This window comes from Sminthopsis crassicaudata, chromosome 4, assembly GCF_048593235.1.
Source record: "Sminthopsis crassicaudata isolate SCR6 chromosome 4, ASM4859323v1, whole genome shotgun sequence".
Classification (NCBI taxonomy): domain Eukaryota; kingdom Metazoa; phylum Chordata; class Mammalia; order Dasyuromorphia; family Dasyuridae; genus Sminthopsis; species Sminthopsis crassicaudata.
Window position 1 is genome coordinate 373,330,329 of NC_133620.1, and position 24,534 is coordinate 373,354,862.

Sequence of the window (24,534 nt, forward strand, 5' to 3'; positions counted from 1 at the left end):
TTGTTTTGAGGATCACATGAGTTGATATTTGTAATGCTTATAATGTAGTACCTGGCACATAGTAAAGTCTTTTAAAAAAATAATAATAGCATTTTATTTTTCAAAATATGTACAAAGATAATTTTCAACAGTCATCCTTGCAAAACCTTGTGTTCCAAATTTTTCAACCTTTCTCCCCTAGATAGCAAGTAATCCAATATAGATTAAACTTTTTTTTAGCTTTTTGTTTGTTTTTAAATAATAACTTTTTATTTTAAAAATACATTCAAAGATAGTTTTCAACATTCACCCTTGCAAATTTTTCTCCCTCCCTTCCTCCACCCCCTTCCCTAGACAGCAAGTCTGCACAAGAAAAATCAGATCAAAAAAAAAAAAGAGAGAGAGAAAGAGAGAAAAAAAAAAAAAAAAAAAAAAAAAACAAGCAAAGAACAACAACCAAAAAAATGGAAAAACTACATTGTGATCCACATTTAATTCCCACAGTCCTCTCTGGACGCAGATGGCTCTCTCCATCACAACTCTATTGGAACTGGTCTGAATCACCTCATTGTTGAAGAGAGCCATGTCCATCAGAATTGATCATCATATAGCCTTGTTGTTGAAGTATATAATGATCTCCCGGTGCTGCTCATTTCACTCAGCATCAGTTCTTGTCAGGCTCTCCAGGCCTCTCGGGAATCATCCTGCTGGTCGTTTCCTACACAACAATCATGTTCCGTCCCATTCATAGACCACGGTTTATTCAGCCATTCCCCACCTGATGAACATCCCCTCAGTTTCCAGTGTCTTGTCATCATCTTAAACTCCTAATGAAATGCTTGTCCTTTTCCCTGGGAGGCTAAGGCTGTCGAGCTCAGGAGTTGGAGATTTCACAGTAGGGATAGGCTGACTAGGAGCCTGCACTAAGTCTGGCACCAAGATGGTGCTAGTGGGGGTACCACGTGGCTGCCTAAAAAAGCCCAATTGGAAACAGTGCAGGTCAAAGCTCAGCCACGGTGGAACTAGCCTGTGAGTGGCCATTGCACTTCCATCCTGGAAGAGTTAGGGAGACCCAGTCTCTCCCCGCCAAAAATTGGGGAAAGAGCAGCATTGGGGAGGACCCAAGTTCAAAGTCAGCCTCAGATATGACTAGGTATCTGACCCTGGGCAAGCCATTTAACCCCCATTGCCAATAAAAAAAATGTTTAAGTTAAATTTTTAGAAAAATTAATGTACTTTAGGTTAAGAGCTCCTGGATGAGACAGATGCTAAGATATAATTCTCCATCTTTACATCCTATGATTCCCCAGAACAGAGAAGGGAAACTGAAGCCTACAGAGACACATGGATTGGGGGTCAGGGTACCCAAGTTTGTCTCATTTTTTTCTGACTCAGCTGCTTGAAAAATCTCTAGCTCCTCATGTCTGTTTCCTGAGGGGGTAGAGGAACTGGGGGAACCTCCTAGCCACCCCCAGAGCTCATTATGCAAATGAAAGAAGCCTGAGAATGGAAACGGTTTGAAAGGCAGGTCCAAGCCTATAATCAGCATCTCCAGAGCCCAGGAGGGAGGGCAGCCTTCTTTCCCTCTGTCCCCAGGCCTATCCTGGGCTCCTGAGCACTATGTAGCTCAGAGGCCCCTCCAGGACAACCTGGACTTCTCTCCTCGGCAGGGTCCTGAATTCTGGGATTCATTCTGCTGCTATCATTTTTTTTTTTTTTTTGGTAGTAGTTCTTCCCCTTTCTAGGCCTGTTTCCTTTATTCAGCAAACAATTCTTAACCACAAGCTTTGTGCAAGGGGCTGCTCTTGATGTTAGAAACACAGACAAGAAATAAAATCATTCCTACCCTCAGGGAGTGTAATGATGTTTACCAGTAAAATGACGTTGATTCAGGAGATGGCAGATTCTTGTCAGCTGTCAAAATCCTAGAGTCTTACATGCTATAAAGTTCAAATATAGTCAGTTAACTACTCTTCCCCTGGAGATGGTCCAGAAGTTGCATAAGTTACAGCCTCTGCCTGGATAAGGCAAGACTAAAGGCCATTCTGTTGGGCCTCCCTTCATGTTCTCATCTCTTCCATAGCAGTAGCTGGCCCAGTGGACAGAGCGTTTTATCTAGAGTCTGGATAGACGTAAGCTCAAAATCAGCTTCAGCCATCAACTGTAAGACTCTGGCAAAGTTACTTGCCCTCTTGTCCTAGTTCTTCAACTATAAAATGGGGATAACAGCTACTTTGCAAGATTTTGAGTACCCAGCACATAGCAGGCACCTCTATACTTCCTCTGTGGACTCAGTCATTTTTACTTCCCTTTAAATTCCTCCTCCATTCCTGGATATGCTGATCTACACTTAGTAAATACACAAACTCTGCACTTAGTAAATCCTCAGTTTCCTCAGCTGTAAAAATGAGGGGATAAATCTAGTTAACCTCAAAGGTCCCTTTCAATTCTAAATCCTTTGATTTATGAAGCCAAAAAAAGTTCCCAGCATTTCCTTCCTGTTCCTGACATGATTCTGGAAAGAACATTAAATAGGGAACCCGAAGAACCAGCTAGCTTCCAGACCTGCATCTGCTACTAAGAGATTCAGTAATATTAGGCAAGCCCCCTTTCTGAGCCTCAGGGGTCAAATCTGTAAAATGGAGAGGAGTTGGACTAGAGGAACTCTAAGATTCTAACTCTTCTGTCCTGATTCATCCCAGTAGCCAAACTAGAAAATTGAAATCCCAGGAATAGGGCACAGTTAGGAAGCTCCTGCCTCTAGTGCACTGAAATCTTCAAGACTGTTCAAAGGAATCTAGGGTACAAAGAAATTCAAAAAAGTGAGGGGAGACAAAGGGCTAAGGAAAAAAGGGGCGCTGTGTGCAGCTCCTGCTTCAGGGGGCCCTGCCACCTTCAACTCCTCCTTAAAGTCCTTTCTCTCTCTAAAGTTTCTCCCTCACCTGCCCTCCTTCAGTTCCATTTTTTAACATCCTTCATGGCTGAGTTCTCCTGAGTTCGAATCCTGATGCCCCTTTATGCTAACCTGCATGACCCACAGCCTTCTCCACTCCCAGCAGCATAGTTGACTCAATTTCTTCGGCTCCCCCACCTCTCGCGTCTCCCTGGGCTGAGTTTAACCCCAAATCTCCCCTCCTCTGATCCTCCACCTTGTGCCCAGGTAATAGCATCAATCTCCTTTGGACCTTTAGGCTCTTCTCTCCCCACCCCCATTCCAAGGAGCCAGGTCCGGCTACCCAGAAATACCGTTCTGCCTGTACATCTCATTTGCAAGGTTTCCTAAGGGGGAAGAGTTAGATGCCCCAAAAGTAGCAAAGCTCTGATTGGGATCAGAGCTCAGGAAGGACTCTGTGAGGTCACCAACGAAAACTCTCCTTCCCTAAAGAGATTCAGAAACAGGACAGCCAGCTAGTTTTGGTGGAGAGACAGAGGATCATGGGACTTTTGGGTTCTTTGTCCATTACAAAAATGACAAAATTGACAAAAATGTGAAGCCAGTGCGCCGCCTAGTGCCCCCCTTTGCCCCCACCCCAATATCCAGAGATGGCGGGGAGCCTGAGGAACAAGTTCTGGGGCTGGGCCAAGGAAGCTGCGGCGTTGGGTGGAAGGGAACTGTCAGGGAGTAAGTGCTGGGCTTCAAGCCTGAATGCTGGAGATGAAGTATTTGGGATCGGGGCTGGGACAGCCAATTTCCACAGCTTCTCCAAGGGTCCCAGGGGATGGCGGACCCAGTGAGAGAGCTCCCCCATCCCGTCCCCATTCCCCTGCCATTTAAACAGCCACAGCCACATTACCAACAAAGGCACTTTATTGAATTCAGTGTTGACCGAGTGTCCAAGTCAAAAGCCTGGAAGCAAGGGAGTGGACCTCCCAACTCTACACCTACAGACAAATCTAAGTGGGTCCCAGGCCCCACAAGCTGCATCCCACACTGAGCAAACCAAGCGTGGCTGGAGCATGGAGAGTGTTCCCAAGAAGCCCCGGCACCTCTCATACATATACAGAAGGCAGCGAGGGGAGGGCTGATGTATCAAACTTCACCACAGGATTGGCTCCCCCTTTGGGGCCCACACCCTGCCCCCGCGCCCCGAGGAGCAGCCCCCTTTGGCACACATTGCTTGGGCCCGGAGCCAACCATGTGTCCATCCAGGAACCTGAGGGGAAGAGGGCCCAACTGTATCCACACACATAAATAAGCAAAAGCAGCATCAGAGCACTTTCAAGCTAAAGTGGCGACTCCTGAGCAAGCTGGGGTTTGAGCTTTCAACCTACTTCCTCCTGGCAGTGAAGCCATGCCAGTGCCAGGGGGAGGCGCTACATTAATGCCCCCCCCAACTGGGGTCACAGACCTCCCCAAAAATACACCACACCCATGCAGTGATCGATGAAAATTGAAGGAGGCCAGGCCCCCCCAATTTCTCTGATGGCTGGCAGAGCAATGGGCAAATGCCGGGCACTGAGCCCCCGCAGCTGTCTTCCTCAGCCTTCCCGGTAGTTTCTGGGCCCCTTCTGATACTTGTCCTTCTTCCCAGACCTGCAGGAAGACATGGTGGGACACAGACAGGTTAACATGAGTGCTGACCCAAGGATGCAGACCAGAGAAACAAGTCCAAGGTTAAGTGACAGAAAAGGGGCTCCTGAAGGTGCCTCACACATGCATACAAAAAGGCCCAGGCCTGCTGAAGGACTGCTGCCCATCCCCAATTTTGGTCTCCGGTTGGAAAGGCGGCAGTAACAGGGATGGGGAAGATGAAGACGGGCCCTCCCACAGGCCAGGGAGGAGAGCTAGAGGCCCACTTCCCAACTTCCACTCCAATTTTCAGCGGAAGTTTGCTGTTGCTGGAGCCAAACCTCACCCTAAGCCTTGAACCTCTAACTCCTTAGTTCTTTAGTGGATCAAGAATTTCCTGGGCCAGCTCCAGTGTACCCCACCCAACCCCGCCCCTCCCCGGGCCCCGAATTTCTTCCCCCCAGGGCTCCCAGACCTCTTCCTCAGCGCCTTGTCCCCCAAGAAATGGCCAAAGATGAAGTCCTCAAAGTCATCAACTTCATCGTCATCGCCCGTCTCTCTGACTGCAGCCTCCTCCAGGCTGTCCTCCATGGCCTCCACAAAGTCTGAGAAATGAAGGCGGTCATGGCGAAAGAGGCCATCCTCACCAAAGTAGGTGGACAGGGCAGAGAGAGGCTCAGGAAGCCGCTGGCCCCAGGGCAGCCGGGCCAGGTACTTCTGCAGCAGCGACACAAGCTCCTGTTTCCGAACTGGGGGCAGCTCCACCCCAAAGGTGGTGAGCCCTTCCTGGCGGGCACACTCAGTGACGTCGGAGCAGCCCTGCGGCAGGCGGTACTTGTGGCTCAGCACCTTCCTCCAGGTCAGCTGGGGATCCTGGGGGCTGGGGCCGCTGCCCTTGGCCCCTTCCCTCTGTGCCGGGTGCTTCTGCCCCTCACTGCCTCTGGAGCCTCCCCAGCTCTTGTTGGGAGCCTCCTTCACCCCTTTCCACTCCCTAGCATCCTTGCCCCTGAACTCTGCAGGCCCTTGCTTCTCTTCCTTCCACTTCTTCTCATCCTTCCACTTCTCGTCCTTCCACTTCTTCTCATCCTTCCACTTCTCGTCCTTCCACTTCTTCTCATTCTTCCACTTCTCGTCCTTCCATTTCTCATCCTTCCACTTCTCTGACTGCCCACCTTCTTTGCCCTTGAAGCTCTTCTTCCTTTCTCCAACATATTCCTCCTTGTGCTTCCACTTCTCTGCCTTGTGGTCCCCCTGGCCATCCTTCCACTTCTTCTGACCAGGCTCCCGGGGGCTCCTGAAGTGGGCTCCTCCTTGCCCCCAGGCCTCAGATGTATTGGCCAGACCCCTGGAGGCCCGGCCCTCCCTGGGGCTCCAGCTCTCTGCCCTCTGCAGCTCTACAGCCAGCCTCCGCCCCAACTCTGCCAGATCTGCTCGGTCCCCATCCCCCAGCCCCGACTCATGCAGGCTCCTCTCCAGCTCCCTCTGCACTGAGCTCAGTAGCAGCCTTTGCTTCTCTAGTTCCTTGCACAGCATCTGGGCCTCGGCCTCCAATTGCTCCTTCTGCTCCAGGAAACCCTGGGGCTCCACCACCTCGGGGGTCTTCCCTGCACTCTGGCAGGTCCCATCCATTGTCTGTGAATAGGTCTCTTCCAGCTCCCCCAGGCGGCTCCGGAGCTCCTGCATCTCCGATTCCAGCACCTGCTGGGAGGCTTCTCGCTGCTGCAGGGCTCCCCGGAGTCTCTCGTTCTCTTCCTCCAGGCCCGGGCGTCTGTGCAGCAAGTTCTGGAGCTCTTCCTTCTGAGCCTGGCAGGGAGGAAGAAGATGGGGAGAGAGCTGAATGGTCTAAGAACCCACAAGGAGACAGGAACGTGGGGCAGTAACCATGCCCAAAAAATAGTTGTTCTTTCACCTCCAATTCCATCTAGAGAGAGAACTCTGCCATCACCAAAGCCCCAAAGTCCACCCAGGGAAGCTCTCCTCTCAACTCGGAATCAGAGAGGATCAGAACTGGAAGGGATCTCAGAGATAAATTAACCACCCAGCCCACCAGATGAAATACTGAGGGCCACAGCAGGGGATGGGGGACTTACCCAAACTTTCAAGGACACCCCAAGGCCAATGTTTTTTCCCACATCATTAACAGGAGTATCCTGCCAGCTTACAAGCAGTCTGCTCCCCTACCTGCAACTGGGCCTGAAGGAGCCGGATGTCCTGATTCTCTTTGGCCAGCTTGTCCAGCAGGAGGCTCATGGACTGGAGGTTTGGGAGACTTTCAGCCTGTTGCTGCCTCAGACCGCCCTTGGGGACAGGAAGGTTGGGGGTCACACACACATAACTAGAACCAGCCCCCTCTGCACAGATACATACACGTGGGAGTGAGCACCCAGACACATGGAAACACAAACACCACCTGGATATCCTCAATGCCTTGAGACTCAGATTCTGGAGTCGCTTCTGGTTCCAAGTTCTCGGCTGGCCCTGGCAAAGAAAGAGAGGCAGTCTGGGAAGCTGGGCACTCACCAGCTACCCAAATCCTACAAGACAATGAAGAATCCAAAACTGTCTCAGTGCAATGTTATAGTATAGTGAGAGGCGCGCGCACACACATATACACATACTTCTTCCTCCCCTCCCTCCTTCCTCTCAGATCTCTGAGATCCTGTAGCCTAGGAACTCTGATTAGGGTTACCCTTAAACTTATTTTACATGTTGGAAAAGACAGACTTAATCATTCATCCTCCCTTCAACCCCCAGCTCCCAGACATTCAGTCTGAGAACTAAAATATCAGACACATAGGCCTGAGCCAGGCCCCCTTCTCACTCACCAGCCTCAAGGTCAGAGAAACCACCTGGAGACAGATGGAGGAGTCTGGGTGAGTCCCCTCCGGCATCAGAGTGGGGGAGAGGGGCAGGGAGAGGAAAAGCAGAATCAGGACACTGGTCAGAAAAAGGAGCAAGGTTTGGACAGAAGGGGAGCAGGGGCCAGAGAGAAGGACAGGGCAGTAAGGGCCACAGGCGCTCACCAGAGAAGAAGAGGAAGCCGAACCCCACGAGGACCAGAGCGCCGAGGAGACAAGTGTTCAGGGTGAGCCCGAGCTCTCCACTTCCTCCCTCGCTGCTGGCCTGGTCATGCACCCCCAAGGAGGCTTGAGGATGGAGCGGGTTGGATGCCCGGCCCCGACGCCTCCTCAGGCCCTCCACATCGACATCGTCCTCACTGCTCGAACAGCTGAATTCCTCGCCAACCACACCTGGAGTGGGGGAAAGGCAGAAGTGGAGACTTAGCTAAAATCGCAAAAACACCACGGAGGCGGACACAGAGGGGGAGAGGGAGTGGTGGTTGCAGTCCCTTGCGGTCCCCCACTGGCCGGTGTCGGCCCGATGCTCACTAGCCATGCAATTCTAAGCTGCAGCATGAACCTAAGAACACTGCCCATCAAACAGGATTGGAGTGAGGATCAAATATGAGAACTGGAAGATTCCCATGGGGAGCCTGGGGCCCATGTGCAGGGCTCAAAAGCTATCCAGCAAGGAGGAATGGTGACCCAGTACTCTGGGAGGGGCCGGTGGGAGAGATTGAAGCATCAGGCAGGACAGGGTAGACAAAGGAGAGAGGGAGGTGGCTCCTCACCTGCTTTAGAGGGCTGCAGGACAGTCTTTGGGCCCTTCTGATCCAGGATGTCTGACTCCAGCTCTGCCCCTTCTGTGGCCTCTGGCAGCTTCCCCTTTGTCTCTTCTTCGTCTGGACTTGGAAGGTCCAAGCTCTTCCCGCTGCTTTCCAGGGAAACCTGACACACAGTAAGAGCCCTGAGCATGGCTTCTGCTCCTCCGCCCCCAGCTTGCCACCCCCATTTTACAGGAGAGGAGACAGTCTAATGGTCACAATGAATCAATTCAAAATTGGAGACTTAAAAGCAGGCCTGCCAATCCCCAATGCTTTTAGCCGCCATCTCTTCCCTGGGGAGGGACCCACCTTGACATCTGTGACATCCTCTGGGAGGCCGGCATCAGGCTGGACAGGAGGCTTCTGGGGAACAGCAGGGGCTGGGGGGGAGGGAGAGTCGAGAAGAAGGCTCAGAGAAACTGCTACTCAGCCTCCTTCGGAAGAACTGGCCCCTGTATGCCAACAAGTCTCTCTGGCCCCAGGTTAGAGTGAGGAAAAGGCAAGAACCAGGTGAGCATGGGAATCAACTGATATGGAGGGTGGGGAGAGTAGAAGGCTGAGGTGACGGGCAGTAAAAGGAGGCGAGGGAACTCTCTTCCAAGGGAATGCAGAAGCATGTCTGCTCCCCTCCCTCCCAGGGCTGTTTACCCTCTCCATCCACGGCTCCTGCATGTCCACTTGTTGAGATCTGTGGAGCTGTATCAGATTCTGGGCCCAGAGTCTCTACTGGCAAACAGCCCTGGAGGAAGAAGGGTACCATTTACTGCTGGTGGAAGCTGCTGCACCCGCTCTCCAGTGCCCCATCTGGGTACTTTGGGCTGAGCTTTAGCAGATCCATGACACGGTCTGTGACCCTCATCTCTCTCTGCATCCTTTCCTTCGGCAAGCCCTATCCCTTCCCTCTCTGTAAGACCACTGCGACTCCCTCTTCTTCCCCAGTGTGGTGGTGGTGTGACAAGGACACCTGTGGCTCTCACATCGGCTCTGTCACACTCGCTTGTACGACATGAGGGGAGTTACTTCACAAGCTCTTTGGGATTTAGTTTCTTTAGCTGTAAAATGAGATGTCTAGACCAGATGACTTCTAAGGCCATCTCTGCACCTGACACATTCAAATTCACACTCATTATTTCTGTAGAGAACTGGTCCCAGAGCCAAGGAGGCCTTGGTTCATGGCCCACCACTGACAAGGACTGCAGCTGTCACCTGAAGCAAGTCACTGCCTCTCACTCAGACCAATACCTCTCTTAATCTGGAAGTTAAGAGAACAGGCCTCCTTCAGAGGCCAAGGGAATTTCCTTATGGGGAGTTCCCTATGCTAATTAAACCATAAATAAATAATTAAAGCATTAGTCCCTCTCCCTCTCTCTGTATTTGTGCACATCCTCAGTTAGGTTTGAGATTCTTAAAGGTCAGAACTAAGTTTTTGTTCACTTCAGGAGCTCCACTGCCTTGTGAATAATCAATGTTAATTGAATTAAATGAAAACTTAGGTCCTCCACAGTCTGTTTCCAAATTACCATTGCAGTCTGATCTCTTACTCCTCCCAGGTGAACCCTCCACTCCAAACCCGGACCAATTCATCCCTCTGAGATCCTTTAAGACCCAGCTCAAGCCCCACCTCCTACCAGAACAGTCACCAACCAGCCAGCTCAGCCCACTGTGTTCTCCAGAGCCAAGGGGCAGTGTCTTAGAGCAAAGATCTTGCTGGATTTGGAATTCCAAAGAGTGGTTAAAAATACCACTTTGCCGTGTGACCTCTCTGAGCCTTCATTTCTACAAACAGGATAATAATAATAACACTCTGGGGTCTGTCCCACAGCTGTTATCTGGCTCAAGTGAGCTCATGGATAAAGTGCTTTAAAAACTTTTAAGATATCACATGAATGTCAATCACCGGTCTTTCCCTAAAATCTCGCAGCCACTAACTGTTTATACCCGTCATTTAGCCTTTATCACATAAGTGGCAGGCAGGATAGACTGCTTGTGACATGTCACCAAAAGGCACGTTACCCAGTTAGTTACACCATCCATATAGTGCGGAGCTGATCCTCACCCATCCTACCCCTGCTGTTGGGTGACCAAGTCTCACAGAAGACACATTAAAGAATCACAGATTCTCCAAACTGATGCAGGGGTCCTCTACTGGGAAATGACAGGAATCCTTCTGCAACATCCCTAAAGAGCTCCAGCAATTGTCACTGAAACCAGGGCCTATACCGTTTCTGAGGTGCCCTTTAGCCTCTGGCTCACTGCTTTAGCTGGAGCACAGGTATTTAGGAGATGCTACAACCACTGATGTTTCCTCCATACATCTGCCCCTTTTACTTTTGCATTTCTGATGCAGTGCCTTGCAGACTACTAAGTGTTTATAGTGCTGGTACGATTCCCCTCTCCTCAATGAGTCTGCTCCTTCTTCTAACTCCCCTTATTTGATAATTCAGAAGTATAGAGTCATTCCAGCCCTTTCTCTTTGCTACCTCTATCTGTGGACCTCCTGCTTCCCACTCATTCTCCCAGCCATTCAAATCTACACCAAGGTATCAGGGGAAAGAAGGGGTTCAGCACTCTGGACATCAGCTGCCTCCTTAACACTGAGAGCTCTTTCCTGCTTCCCCCCAAGGACTTCAGATTTCTTAAGGCTCCTCTCCCTTTTCCCTTCCACCATTCTTATTTTATTATTCTATCTGGGCAAACCTGTCCCATTATTTCCACCTAGGCCTCCCTCGTTCTCCACAGAAGGGGTCATTCCAACCCTCCAGGATCACCTTGTAACCTGTTCTCCTGACCCTATTTTGTACTAGACTTCTCAAGGAGCCTTCCTAGACTAATGCCTCTGGCTCCACTCACCCTATTCTCTTCCCAGTCTCGAGTACTAGTAACTAAACCTTCTGCCTGGATACCTTTATCTCTGTCTGGGGCCTGGGTCTGCATCCTTGGGGGGGCTGGGGACCTCTCCCCCTATATTGTCTCCATCAAACTGAAGCCTTGGTGGATAAGGACTCTTCCGGCTTCCCCTACCCCTCCACTGTAGCAGCCAGTGAGGATACTGAGAACCCAAGAGGGAATGGACTGGGAATCCCCACCCCCCACCCAGACACATTCTGGCTCTCCCCTGACATTCCCAGTCTCTCCCTGCCTTACCTCTGAGCCAGCAATCACCCAGCTATTATCCGACTCTGGGCTGGAAGACTCCATTCCTGGAGGACCTCAATAGACACCGCCTGCTGAGAAGAGGGATTAGAAAGGGAAGCACCCTTAGAGATCACCTTGGGATGTAGGGAAGACCTAGGGTGGGGGGAGGGAGGGCCACAGAGGGCACTGTCCAGCATCAGGACCCTGCCCTACTTTGGGTCCTTCTAAGGCCAAAGCTACCAACTTGTGGGCAATATTTGACTTGCAAATGAGTATTTGCAAATGTCCACAAAAGAATATGCCTCTCCTGGGGATTGGCTGGCTGGCAAGAATGAGGAATGACCTTGAAAGGACACAGAACTTCAGGGCTGGAAGAGATCTCAGGGACCATTTAGTTCAATTCTCCTTCATTTTTACAGCTGAAACTGTATCCCAGGGAGCCTGGGGGAGTGAGTCACTGAAGGTCCAGATCAGGGATAAGAAGCCAGGTTTCCTTGGGCAGTACTTTTCTCAATAAACCATTTTTCTCTCCTTATCTGTGCTCCCAGCCTCTCCCTCACCAGAGTAACACAATTAGAAGGCAACACGGTGCAGCTGAGGGCCCTGAGTGTGAATCCTAATTCAGCTACTTAGTATCCTGTGGCCTTGACCTACCCATTTGTAAAAGGGTGTGTGTGTGTGACCTAAGGGACCTTCAAGGTCCCTCCCTGCTCGATATCTTCTCTGCAGCTGGTCCCCCCTGCTTTCAGGCAGACTCCCCCAGCAGGGAAAGCTCTCTGGCCCTTACAACGCTGCTCCCTCCTCCCATGCCCCCACTTTCCATCCTCCCCCCCCAAAATCAGTAAGAACCACAGCCACTCCATCTTGTGACTCAGTTCTGGAGTTAGCCCAGTTCTCTTCCTATTCAATTATGGACTAGTTCAACTTCTGTCTTGTGAAAAAACTTTATTTAATTGTGGAGATAGTGAGAAAATCTCACTGCATTGTTTAAACCAACCCTGCCTAGCTCTCTCTGCCTGCTCCTTGGAGATCTTTAACTAAGGACCAGAAGCCAGATCAGATCCAAAGACTGATGGGAGGAATTTTCTCACAATTATACATCTCAAGAAACCCATGTGCCTTATCTGAAAACCAACCCCTTGCTGGTTGATCAGTTACTGGTTCTCAATGGAATACAGACACCTGGGGGGAGGGGACATCTCTTTTTTTCTGATACCAGGGGGTTGCCCCTTTTGGCCTTCCTCTTCCCAATTCAGAAAGCCCCCAACTCTTCCTCCAGTTAGAATCAGATGATCTAATTAAATATCCTACTTTGTATCCTGCATTGTTATCTTTGTTATCTTTGAATGCATAAAACCATCTTCCTCGGTATAGGAGGTCCCAGCTGAGGAGGTCTGCTGCTGGTTAGGCAAATGGCAAGCACTACTAAAAAATAGATCTGGGAAGTTCCAACCTATTCCTCAGTTATTTCATCTTTAACCTTCCTCAGCCATCACAGACCTAAACTTCATCCAGATTCCTCTGGCTAGTCACTTCCTCAGTCCTCAATCTTGAGGCCTGGGGGGGGGGGGGGATGTCTTTCCTGGATCTCTCACTCTTCCAAGATCCAGCTTTCTAATTTCATAGCATTCCCCTCCCCCCAAAGGGCTGGATTTGTAGGCAAGAGGGGAGAATTCAAGTCCCAGCTTGGCACAAACTGAGTGGACTTGGGGCAAATGACTTTATCTCTATGAACTTCAGCTCCCTTAACTGGTAAAGTGGGCATCATGAGAAAAGTGCTCTAAAAACCATAAGATTCTAAATAAGTGGGGGCTAATATTCAGTGGCTCCTTATTACTCATTACTTTTTTTGGCAGAGATAATGAAGTAGCTGGCCATTTCCTTCTCTAGTTCATTTTACAAATGAGGAACTGAGGCAATGACAGGCTAAGGGACCTCCCCACTGTGACTGAGGCTGCCTTAGAGCTCAGCTCTTCCTAAGACACTTAGCTGCCCACTGAGCTAACACTGGGGAGAAGGCAAATTATGGACAAAGTAGTTTTGTGTCTTAAGCAAGATTTGAAAACTGTACTCCTTTTAGGCTATTATTTACCAGAAAATTTGAACTTTTACTATAAAACATGCAGCTTGGAGTCACTTGTCACCCAAATGGAAAAGATCTTAAACATCACCTAAGCCAGGCCCCTCTTTTTTACAAATAAGGAAACTGAGGACCTGGGGCAATCTGCCTAAGATCTTAGAGAAAGAAAAGACCAGACAAGGATCCTACAACTTCTTATCTCAAAATAAGTACCTGCAGGGAAAGGCAGGGACACAGGGCAGTGGCTGTTCTATTAAAGATTCCACAAACTATAATAGGAGAGGCTAAAACTAGCCACCACCATCCACCCACTCACCCCCAAGAATGACTTCACTAAGAAGAAACTTCAGACTAAATGGAACAAAGGAACAGCAATTTCACCTTTAAAAGCAATAAATGATTTCAACCCCACTGCCCCATGTCTAAGCAAGTTTAGGGCCTTCATGGAGACAGAATTGCTAGAATTACTCAAAATTCAATCCAGATTTTCTAAACCCCCTCAGATTTGTCTTCAGCTTGGGTGCTCAGCTTTCTCTTCCCTTCTCACTCCTTCTCAGTCCTTGCTTAGCCAATTATACCCTTTTTCATGCATTTTCAATCTCTCCCCTACCACTGGCTCTTTCCCATGTGCCTACTAGATCCCCCCAATCCTACAAAAGGCTTTGTTCAGTCTTTCAAATCCATCTAGCTACTATCATTTCTTTCTGGCATACCACCCTTTCTCTGCCAGAATTCTTGAAAAACCTCATGTTTCTACTGCCTCACCATATGCCCTCCACTTAAAACTCCTCTCTCAGGTTACCAGGTACCTTATCACCAAGTCCAATGAACTTTTCAGGCTGCATCTTTCTTGACCTCTCTGCAAACTGACTCCTGCCTTGCTTCTGCTTCAGACATTGCTTCCCAACTTCCTCACTCCTCCAATTCCACAGAATTCCAGTCTTCATACCTACTCTTCATGGGGGGGTGATCACTAACCTTCAGTCCCCAGCCCTCTATCCTTTTTTCTCTATGGAGACTTCTAATCTCACTTGTAACCATGATTTTGGCTATTATCCATGTACACACTCCCATATCTCTCCTCTGCTATCCCCAAGTTCCTTTCTAAGCTCCAGACTACTGCCTATTGGACCTAGCTGATCAACACACCCATCAATCAACTAGTATTTAAGTGCTCCTCTGTTCAAGGCACAGTCTTCCTCTGGTCCTGTACTCTCATCATCCTGGTCACCCTGTCTTGGACATCCACACTCTAATGTGTCATGGTCCTTCTTCAATGCAGCACCAGAAAGAAATACTGTGGTTCCATGAGGCAGAGCACCCCACGACTATCACTTCCCTTATCTGAACACCACTGTTTCCATTAATTCAGTCTAAATTCAAGATGGGAAGCCATGTGGCACAGTGGATAGAGCACTGCGCCCAGAGTCAGGAAGACCATTTAACCTTGCTTGCCTCAGTTTCCTCCTCTGTAAAATGAGCTGAAGAAAGAAATGACAAACAGCTCCAGTATCTTTGCCAAGAAAATCCCAAACGGGGTCACAAAGAGTAGGACACAATTGAATAAGAACCACAAATTCAGGTCAGATTTTTTTTTCCTGACATATTATACTGTTGACTCATGTTGAGTTAATAATAGTCTTGTACAATAATATTTGTAAAGTGCTTAGGATAGAGCCTGGCACTGGGATGGGGGCTATACGGATGCTTATTCCTTTTCTTTCCTCTTAATTTTCCCCTAAAATTCCCAGTTCATTTTCATACTAATTGTTGGTTAGGCCAAATTCTGTCATGATATACCTGTGTAGCTGATTTTTTCTTTTTAATGCAGGTGAGACTTAATATTTATTTACAAATTCTACTATCATAGATTTTGCCTACCTAGTCTGTCCCAAATCATTTGGATACCGATTCCATCGTCTGTATACTATTGACATCTTTAGGGTTCAGCACAAAGGTTGAGACTGATGTTCAGGCACCAAATATTGGGGTTCGTTCATGTGAAGAATTCACAATGGCCATTCTTTTTGGCAAAAGGTAGGCTTATTTAGGAGGAAACATGACAGACCAAATGAAGGGATACAACAGTCAGAAGGAGTGGTAAATACAAAATGGAATCGGGAGAGCAATGGGGTTACCAGAGAAAGAAGTTCCTTCCTTCCTTCCTGGCAATTGGGGTTAAATGACTTGCCCAGGGTCACACAACTAGGCAGGGTTAAGTGTTAGTCCATTCCTTTTCATGTCATGGCATCACCTCCCCGGTGTCATGGTCCTCTTTGGGAGAAGGACAAACCAACTACAACGACTGACTGGCGGGCTAGCCCATAAGGCGTTAGCACCCTAAAAGAGCTAGTTAGTTATAAGGAGAAAGACATCATGAGACATGGGGGAGGGCGGGCTAACCCCAAAAGGCATTCAGCAAAGATGGTCTGGACCACAGGGGAAATTTAACCCCAGGGCTTTGATATAACTTGGATTTCTGACAGGACAGAGCAAAATGGGGCTACTCACCACAAAGAGTGGGACTATAAAACTGAACTAATCTACATCAATGCCCTTTCCTGCCCATTTCAAGGAGCAATTTTATCAGTACTTCAGTTTTTCTCTGCCAGCCCCCGCCCCCAGATCTCATCACTATCACTTCTCAACTCTTCATCTGGAAGCTTGATGGAACATTCATTTATGCTATTGTTCAAGTCACTGTTAAAAATGTTAAAAAGCATCTGGACAAGGACGGATTGCTGGGGTACTGCGCTGGGGGTGTAACTTTGCCTCTTCTCTTCCCTCCCATAAATCCTGCTGACCCTTCCCCCCCCAAACCTGGGCAGTAAGTAGTACAAGTTCTAACTTGAACTCTTTAGTCCTTTTCTTTCCTTCTACCATGAAGATGCTAATGGATGCTCTGTGTGCGCCCTCACCCTTTTCCATCTCTGCCCACCTCCTGAAATCCTACTCATCCTTTAAGCCCAGCTCCCATCCCTTGCACCGTGGTCTCTAATTCCTCCTTCCTCTCTCCCTCCTCCCCGGATTTCACACCGCACTTTACACAAGTACCACAATATGAAATAATACAAGTCATATGTCCTATTGAAAGCTGGGCCTTCATCTGAACTTTCTCTCTCTCCAAAGCCAGTGTTTTGCTCACATGGGGGAGTGCCGTGGTAAACATCTTGCAAACCCCTAATCTCTTCCTTCCACCACCCAGCTCTCTCTTTTATATCTGCTCACCAGCTGCCGAAGGCCTCTTAGTTACTAGGTAAGATTGTTGACAGGCAGTAACAGGAAGTGAAAGCCACTGGTAAAGTCTCTGTTTACCCCTCATTCTGGTACAGCATGCTCAAGTCCCCCAGCGATGACTACCATGGCAACCAAGGTGCTGTCAGGCCCACTGTCACCATGGGGATGAGGACTAGTATTTAGGTCATCAAAACATTCTTTCCCACCCTGGGGAAACCCAGCCAAGGAAAGGGCTCCTACCCAAGCATCCTGGGTTCCCAGGCCCCGGCATCTCTTGCATCAGCCTTCTGGGATCCCTAGGGTGTGCCAGCATCCTCAGAAAAATCCCACCCCCATTTTGGGTCTATTTCTTCATCTGTAAAATTCCTAAGATCTCCAAGAATTCAACAATCTAAGTTCCTTCCACAGTCTAAGTTCTGAGGCAGCACGATAACACGCCAAGAGCCCCCAGTGTGACGTTGGAAAGTTTGTATCCAAATGCCACACTTAATAGCTATGGAAAAATCACTTCCAAGACTCAGTTTTTCCATCTGTAAAATGGGGATAAATACTTTGTTGTGCCTTTCCGCTGGGTTAGGGGGAGGAAGGGCGAGCGCAGCGACCGTTAAAGTGCTGAGTGTCCACAGTAAGCATAACTAAGGCTCCTTCCTCCCTAACTGACAGGAGCACCTATTTTCTTCCTCCCCTCGGACTCCGACAACCGCGGAGCGCGCGCTCTCCCCACCCCCACCCCTTTAAAGATCTGCAGTGTTCTACAATACTGTCTGTGAGGGACGGGCTGACAGCCGCTTTACAAGCGAGGGCACTGAGGCAGAGAGCCCAGGCGGCGTCACGCGCCCCTCCGGCCCCCGGCCCAGAGCGCCTCTGTGGGATGGGGGGTGGGGAAGCCACGGGCCCTGCCTGCATCTATAACCGCCCCCTCTGTGCAAACAGACCGCTTCCGGACGAAGGGAGAGACGGGGGCGGACGGCTTCTCCAGCAGCCTCGGTCAGTCTCTCCGTCCCAGGCCGGCCGCACTCTCCGCTCCGCCCGCGGGGAAGACCACCGCTGCCAGGGTGGTGGACACTGAGGAGAGCCCGCCCTCCCGACCTGCCAGCGGATGCCCCGAGCTCCCCGTCCTTTCCCACCCCTCGCCCCCAGTCTGGGGACATTACCTGAGCCAGCTGGGGGGGGGGCTCGATCTTCAACTAAACCTGCTCCCGGGTCCCCGAGTTTCCGACCTCTCGTGGAGGAAGGGACACGTGACACCCCAAAGACCAATAGGGAAACGGCTCCTTCGCCAGGGGAAAAAACTTTGCACCAATGGGAAAGGGGGTGAGGCGGCTGGGCCATAGAGACTCAGGCTGCGGCGGGAAGGAAGGTGGCGAGCGGACCTCGCGCACCTCTCCCAGGCCCGCCCCACCCCCACCCGCGCCGGCTAGCTAGGACTGGGACCTCGGGGCTTGCAGATGACAGCCGCTTCCGGGCCCAAGCCCGAGTCAGATGAGTCCGGGATGGACGGGGACAGCTGTGGCCCGATAGGTGGAGGAGCGTGCGCTCCGCCCCTCCCTCCCCCCTCCCTTCGCCTCCGGGCCCTCGACGTTCCAGCCTTGGCTCGAGACCCAGCCCCGGAGCTAGCCCAGAAAGGAAACTCAGTCCATTTCTCACGACCTGGCCGGGCGGAGGGGGGGGGGGGGGCCAGGCTTCTGGCGGCTCCCCTGCCCCGTGGGAGCCCCCTCCAACCAGGCTTTCCTCGCTCAGCCGGGCCGGTGCAGGCCGTTCCCAGCTCTCCGGACAGACCTCCCCAGGCGGTGTGAAAAATCTGCCCATTCCCGGCACGTTACCCCATAAGAGGTGGAGCGAGCGCGTGGAGCCCGCAGCAAGCTTCGAGGCCGCCTCCGAGAAGTTCGCATTACCAGAGGCTGCCGCCCCCCAAACACAAGTCGGGGACCCAACGTGGCTTTTCAAGTCACTTTATAAATCCAACCGTACAAAAAGACCAAAGGCCCCCACCAATGCCAATCCACCCCGGCCCCTTTGCCCCGATCTTAGTGGATAGAGGGGGTGGCTCTTTACAAAACGGGGAAAGAAGAAAACAGGGCAGAGGAGGAATGCACAAAAATAGCAACAGATAATGGGAAGGGACGTCAGAGGCAAACCAAAACAACACAAAATTTAAGTGTGGTTTTCCATCCGTGGTCAGTTCCTTTTCATGTTTTGTTCTTTCCCCCCCACCCAGGGAAAAAGGGACAGGAACACTGGTCCACTCTGTTCTGGAATTAAGGAAGAGCTTTGAGCATTAGCAAAAAACAGACAAGAAACCGAGATGCCCAGTCCCCTTGCCTTGGAGTTATCTCATCCAAGTGCTCTGGAACAGGGAAAGCTGCCTGGGGTGCAGAGGAAAAAATATACCTTGGCCCTTTTCCATTACTCCCTCCTCAGCTAAAGGAGTACTGACAGCTAGAGGCTGCTGATTCCTTCCAGATGACTAAGCCTCACCCCCAATCACCAAGGGGGAGCTGAGCTGCAAGCTGAGGGTTTCATCAGGGTGGGAAAGGGGGCAAGTAGAGTACCCACATAACTCAGAACCAGCAGGGGCTAAGCAGAGAGGCCCCATGCTGAGCAGCCAACCATCTCCTTCAGCCAAGTGGTTTTATCAGAAGAGAAAATACACTGTAAAGGGATGATAAAAATCAGATTTTCAACTGCTGGATCACTTAAGCCTTGGGAAATTCTGGGGAAAAGTATGAAAATATCCAATTCTTTCCTAACCTCCCATAAGGATCCCAGGGAATAACCCTGCCCCATCCAAAGGGGGAAGATGTAACCTTCACTTTTATCCTTTATTTATAAGAACATCTGAAATAAATGATTGAGAAAATTATTGGGATTTCTACTCTTTTCTTCGGTTCTCAGTATAGCAGACACAGGTGCTATAGATAAAAGGGCAGATTTGGAAAAACAGTTATTGTCTATGAGATGTACAAAATGTCAGGGGTGAGGGAAGCAGATGAAGAGACTGGAACTGGGGAGGGAGGGACCTGTGACTTTGGTATGAGGGAACAAGCTCAAGAACACCATCTCTCACCCATTCTGATCTTGCTGTCACCAAAATCTCCAGAAATCTGCTGTGGTTCAGACCTTCATCTAGTTTCCTCAAAGCCTTTTGGTTCCAGAGGAGGGAAGCCAGTGGAAAGAGAATTGCTAGAAAAAAATGGATGACCCCTACCAACTGGTTCCACTCATTGATTAATACTGTCTTCTGCACTGGGCTGCATGGGAGACCACTGAAGGAATGGGGGAAAAAACATTCAGGAGTTTATCCCTCAGAGTGAGACTGGGTAGGAGTATTAGGCAGATACTATAAGGCATCTGGCACCAGTAAGGAAATGCAGCCCCAAACCAATAATGTCCACTCAATATCCTACCCCTCTATCCTTTCCTCTTTAAGACACCCTGGACAATCAGAGAATGGCACTGCTCAACAAGGCTCCCAGGGGACTCTTTCTTAGCCCTTCAGGTGCAGGTTCCAAAGAGAGAAAGATCCAGGCATTCCCTTGCCCAGTAAATCCCTTCTCTCAGCCCCAGGAATCACTATGCTTCCTCCCAGCCTGAGTGGAGAGCTGGGACCAAGAGCCACGAGAGGAAAGGTCCATGGTCCTCCAGGAGATCGCCTGGTCCCACGCTGCCTCTGTCCACATCACCCATCATTGGCAGCCACTAGTTGTCCCATGCCTTCTCGGATGTAGACGGACTGGATCTCCTTGGTCTTGAGGCAGAAATCACAGGCCCAGACGGCCGAAGCTTCGGTGGTCAGCAGCCCATAGGCATTCTCTGTCATGCCAGTACATTCTCGATGGAACCACTTCTGACAAGACGCCTCACACAAAATGGCGTCCTGGTCGTCATTCACTTCGCTCCGGCATGCCCCACATGGGTACACCAAGCCTGGAGGGGGCTGGTGCCCTGATGCCCCGCCTGTCTTACTGGGAGGTGCCGCCAGGCTGTTGGCATCTGGGGTGCCCCCACCCCGACCACCACTGTTCTGGGGAAAACTGGGCTGGTTGCCATTGACAGCAGCAGCAGGTGAGCCCGAATGAGGCTCCTGGGGGAAGGCAGTTGCTGCAGGAGGATTTAGGGGCTTCCCTCCATCCTCTCCTCCAGGACCAGGGAAACCAGGATCAGGACCAGGGAAGGGGCTCGTGTTAGGGGGCAGACTCGGGAGTCCTTGGCCAGGCCGCTGAAGAGGTGAGGGCCCAAAGGGAGCACCTGGCTGGGCAAATCGTTGGGGAAGGGAGGGAGGGCCCAGCTCCCCTCTGGGTGGCTGCCCCATAGTAGGTGAAATCATGGGTCCAAACCCCCCCACAGGGCCTGGCATCATTTGTCCCCCAGGAGGACTAAAGTTCTGGCCCAAGGGCTGGTTAAAGGGCTGGCTGGAGAAGTTCATGTTACCTGGGGGTGGGTACCCAGGGCCCTGAGGGGGCATATTGAAGGCAGGACCCATTGGATTGGGGGGAAAAGGAGGAGGCTGTCGTCGCAGTGGTTGAGGCCCTCCTCCACCTCCACCACCATAGCCTGGGGGCACCTGGCCTGCCATGCCCCCCTGCACACGAAATCCACCAAAGGGCACGGGGCTGCCAAGGAAAGGAGGTGCTGCCCCCCCAACTTTGGGGGCCCCAAAGTCATCCTCAAATGGGTTGGATGCCACCAGATGATCCACCATGGGGGTTGGGGGTGGTGCAAACTCCGTCAGGTGTGAGTATGCAGGGCCCTGGGAAGGGGAAGGACAAAGAGGGGAAAGGGAGGCGTTACAGGTGAAAGAACACAGGAAAGCAAAGACCCGGAGAACAGGGAGGGAGATCCAAAATATAGTTCCCTTACAAGAGATTGTGGGAACAATAAAGGAAATTGGGTAGCTAGGGAATGATTGTGGATGTTGATAGCGCCTGACCAAAAAGAAACTTCTGTCAAACCCAGTCTCTTGGCTTACTCATACCACGGGATTTAGAGCAGGAAGGGGGTCTCTGATAAAATCAAACTCAACCTGTCTCAGAGCAGGCCTGAAGGGGTATGAATAGATCAAGAAGAGATCTACAAAACGGCACCAACAGGAACTCCTCCACTTCCTCTCTTCCTATACCCACTCCAAGGAATAGATGGGAAGACTAAGGCTTTCAAGTAGGATAGGCAAGAAGCAGGATCGTGGTGTCCCTAAGGCTAATGAAAAAAGACCCCACCCCACCTAATATAGACCCCACTCACCTGAGTATTTGACTTGCGCCGTTTCTTTTCTGGGCTCTTCATTTGCAGACCTGGAAAGAAAGAATGGTTGAGGAGGATGTCTCCAAGAAATGGGCAGCCTAGGCTCTCCAAGCCCCATTCCCCACAGCCATGCCCCAGACAAATCTCCAAGCCTCTTCCCTCAGTGCTGTCAGGTCTCTACATTGTTTCCAACCCAAGGCTTGCTCTGCTCCCAACTCCCATTAACCTGGAATCCCAGGCTGAAGAATGCAAGGGGGAAGGAGAATGAGGAGCCACATTCCAGGCTAAGTCTGGGATTTAGAGGAGTGTTTCATAGCGTCAGTCTAGGACTCCCTCAACTGCTCATTCCTTCCCCCCAGATGCCCAGCAAATAGTCCGGGCCTAAGTCTCTATAATGTAAGGTAGAACTAGCGCTCTCTAGGAGTCTGGTGAGCACTTCAAATTGGCCCCAATCACGGCCCCCTTCAATTTTAGGTTGTCTCCAATGACCTCAGAAGCCCTGCTGAATCCTCTCAACCCCCCCATGCAGAGTAGAATCTCCTATAAATCCAGATGTCTTTGTCCCCACTGACTGTCTCGTCCCCCTGAAATATTCTGCACCCTCACCGCTCCCTTCTATTTTCGTGGTCAAAGAATACGAACAGGCAATTTTCAGAAGAAATCCAAGCTACCCATGGTCATATAAAAAAGGCTTTAAACAACTATTGATTAGAGAAATACAAGCTGAAAACTCCAGAGGGACCTCCTCACACCTGGCTAACACAAGGGAAAAGGAGCTCGGCAAATGCTGGAGGCGGTGTGGAAAACGGGCCACTGGGAACCACTGGGGAGAACAATCCAGACATGCCCAGGGCTCGGGAGCCCAGCCCACCACACTGGGTCTGTCCCAAGGAGACGGAAGGAGGAGGCTCTATCTGCCCCAAAATGCGGATGGCTGCTCTCTTCGCCATGGGCCGTGGCCTGTGATGTGCCACAGTGAGGCTGAGAGCCAAAAGGGCCGTTTCAGAAAACCCTGGGAAGACTTGCACAAACTGATACAAAGAGAAGGGAACAGAACCAGGGGATACCGTAAGGATGACCAGGCGGGAAAGGTTTGGCTTCTAGAACCGAGGCGGTGAAAACCACAGCCCCCCGGAGCCGATTAACTCTGAGGGGGATGGAAATACCCGGTTTTCACCTTATTTTCCTCACTTTTTTTTCTCCCCTCAACATAGCTGATGTGGAAATATGTTTTGCATGACTTCATATGGGTATCGAATTTCCTGCCTTCTCTGGTGGGGGAGGGACTGGAGGGAGAAGCAGAAGCGAACATTTAGAAAAAGTTCAAGGACGAGCTCGAGCCTCCGGCGCTGGGGAGGCCTCTGCGCTCCTCACCCCTAAATGCCCCCCCCCCCGTGTGTACAGTGTTGTTCTCCCACAGAACGCGGGTCCTGGTTTCCCCTTTTGTACCCGGGCAGACAGCAAGCTCCCTGCCGGCCGCCCCCCTTCCAGGGACCGCTGCTCCCGGACTTCAGAGGCTCCCAGAGTGAGAGCCCCAAGAGGCAGGAACCACTGCAACTCCTCTCCGTCCGGGAGCCCCCCTAACGTGAAAGCCTCCTCCCTCCCTAAGGCCCCAGCCCAGGCGCCGATACCCCCCATCCTTAGACCCAAATCCCAACTCTCCCAGCGCTGCCCAGAGAAACTTCCCGGCCGGAGACCTCCGGGGCCGTCCTCCGGCACTCCAACCCTCAGCTCGGGAGCACAACCCAGGAGTCCGGGAACTCGGGCCGGAGCCCCCGCCCCCCGGCTCCGAGCCTCGCCACCCCCGCGCCCAGCTCCCTCCCCGGGACCCCTAGGAGCCCTTCAAACGCTCTGCCTAAGACCCCAACCACCCCCTACCTCAGACTGCTCTCCCTGAAATCCTAACTCCCCTAAGCCTCTGCTAACACCCCGGACTCGTCCGCTGAGCCCCCCCGCCCCCGCTCTCACCGGCTTTGCCCTGCTTTCTCCCGGTGCTGGGCGGCGCTGGCGGCGCGGCGGGGCCGCCTCCTCCCTCCAGCTTGTCAGGGGGGGGCGGCGCCGCGGTGGCCATGGGGCGGGGGCGCGGGTCAGCGGCGGCGGCGGCGGCGGCCGCCCGGACGGCGGCGGGGGGGCGCAGAGCCCCCGGCCTGCACCATCTCCCAGAGGGGGGGATCAGGGCCAGCGCAGGCCCCTGGGCGGTACCATCCTGGGCAGCACGGAGGAGGGAGCGAGCGCCAGAGCGGATGGGGAGCTCCCTCCCGACTCACCCGCCCGCCCGCCGCCAGAACCGGAACCGGAACTCGACTGGGGCTCCACCACTTCAACTCCGTGGGGAGGGGAGAGAGAGACTTACAAGCGGAAACAAGGACTCTACCATCAGCGCGGAGGCCCGGGAGACGGGGACTCCAGGGGGAAGGTCCAGCCAAGCCTGAGCGTATCACAGCGCACCCGTTCTCCAGCAGACTCCTGTCCGGGAGGGGGCAGGGCCAGCTACCTTGGTGCCCAGGGCGTGCGCCCTCGAACACCCATCTGCCCCTCCTAGTGATGCCACCGCCAGACACACAGGCCTCACTCACACTCAGCCCCATCCCGCCCCTAGCTGTCATTCACAACCCCCCCTCCTACCCTAGTCTGCACAGCTCCAGGCCTCCCCACAGTGATGCCCCAGCACGCGTACAGCCCCGTTAC

At 51.6% G+C, this 24,534-nt stretch overlaps 2 protein-coding genes across 5 annotated transcripts; both read right to left on the minus strand.

The window, feature by feature from the left end:
- Positions 1 to 3,769: 3,769 nt before the first annotated feature.
- On the minus strand, positions 3,770 to 18,095 carry PBXIP1 (PBX homeobox interacting protein 1). 4 transcript variants are annotated; one of them, XM_074265269.1, is made up of 11 exons: positions 17,760 to 18,095; positions 11,298 to 11,377; positions 8,802 to 8,892; positions 8,463 to 8,533; positions 8,121 to 8,277; positions 7,513 to 7,740; positions 7,315 to 7,338; positions 6,900 to 6,967; positions 6,671 to 6,787; positions 4,965 to 6,292; positions 3,770 to 4,513 (listed from the first exon to the last, which is right to left on the minus strand). In XM_074265269.1, the coding sequence occupies exons 2-11, from the start codon at positions 11,349 to 11,351 to the stop codon at positions 4,459 to 4,461; spliced, it is 2,193 nt and encodes a 730-aa protein (XP_074121370.1). In that variant the 5' UTR covers positions 11,352 to 11,377; positions 17,760 to 18,095; the 3' UTR covers positions 3,770 to 4,458. The 4 variants fall into 4 exon arrangements, with proteins under 4 accessions (XP_074121370.1, XP_074121371.1, XP_074121372.1 ...); XM_074265270.1 differs by having other exon boundaries at positions 11,298 to 11,380; XM_074265271.1 differs by lacking the exon at positions 7,315 to 7,338.
- A 446-nt stretch (positions 18,096 to 18,541) lies between these two features.
- PYGO2 (pygopus family PHD finger 2) lies at positions 18,542 to 24,135 on the minus strand. Its single transcript, XM_074265286.1, has 3 exons — positions 23,815 to 24,135; positions 21,847 to 21,896; positions 18,542 to 21,355 (listed from the first exon to the last, which is right to left on the minus strand). The coding sequence occupies exons 1-3, from the start codon at positions 23,915 to 23,917 to the stop codon at positions 20,285 to 20,287; spliced, it is 1,224 nt and encodes a 407-aa protein (XP_074121387.1). The 5' UTR covers positions 23,918 to 24,135; the 3' UTR covers positions 18,542 to 20,284.
- Positions 24,136 to 24,534: the final 399 nt, after the last annotated feature.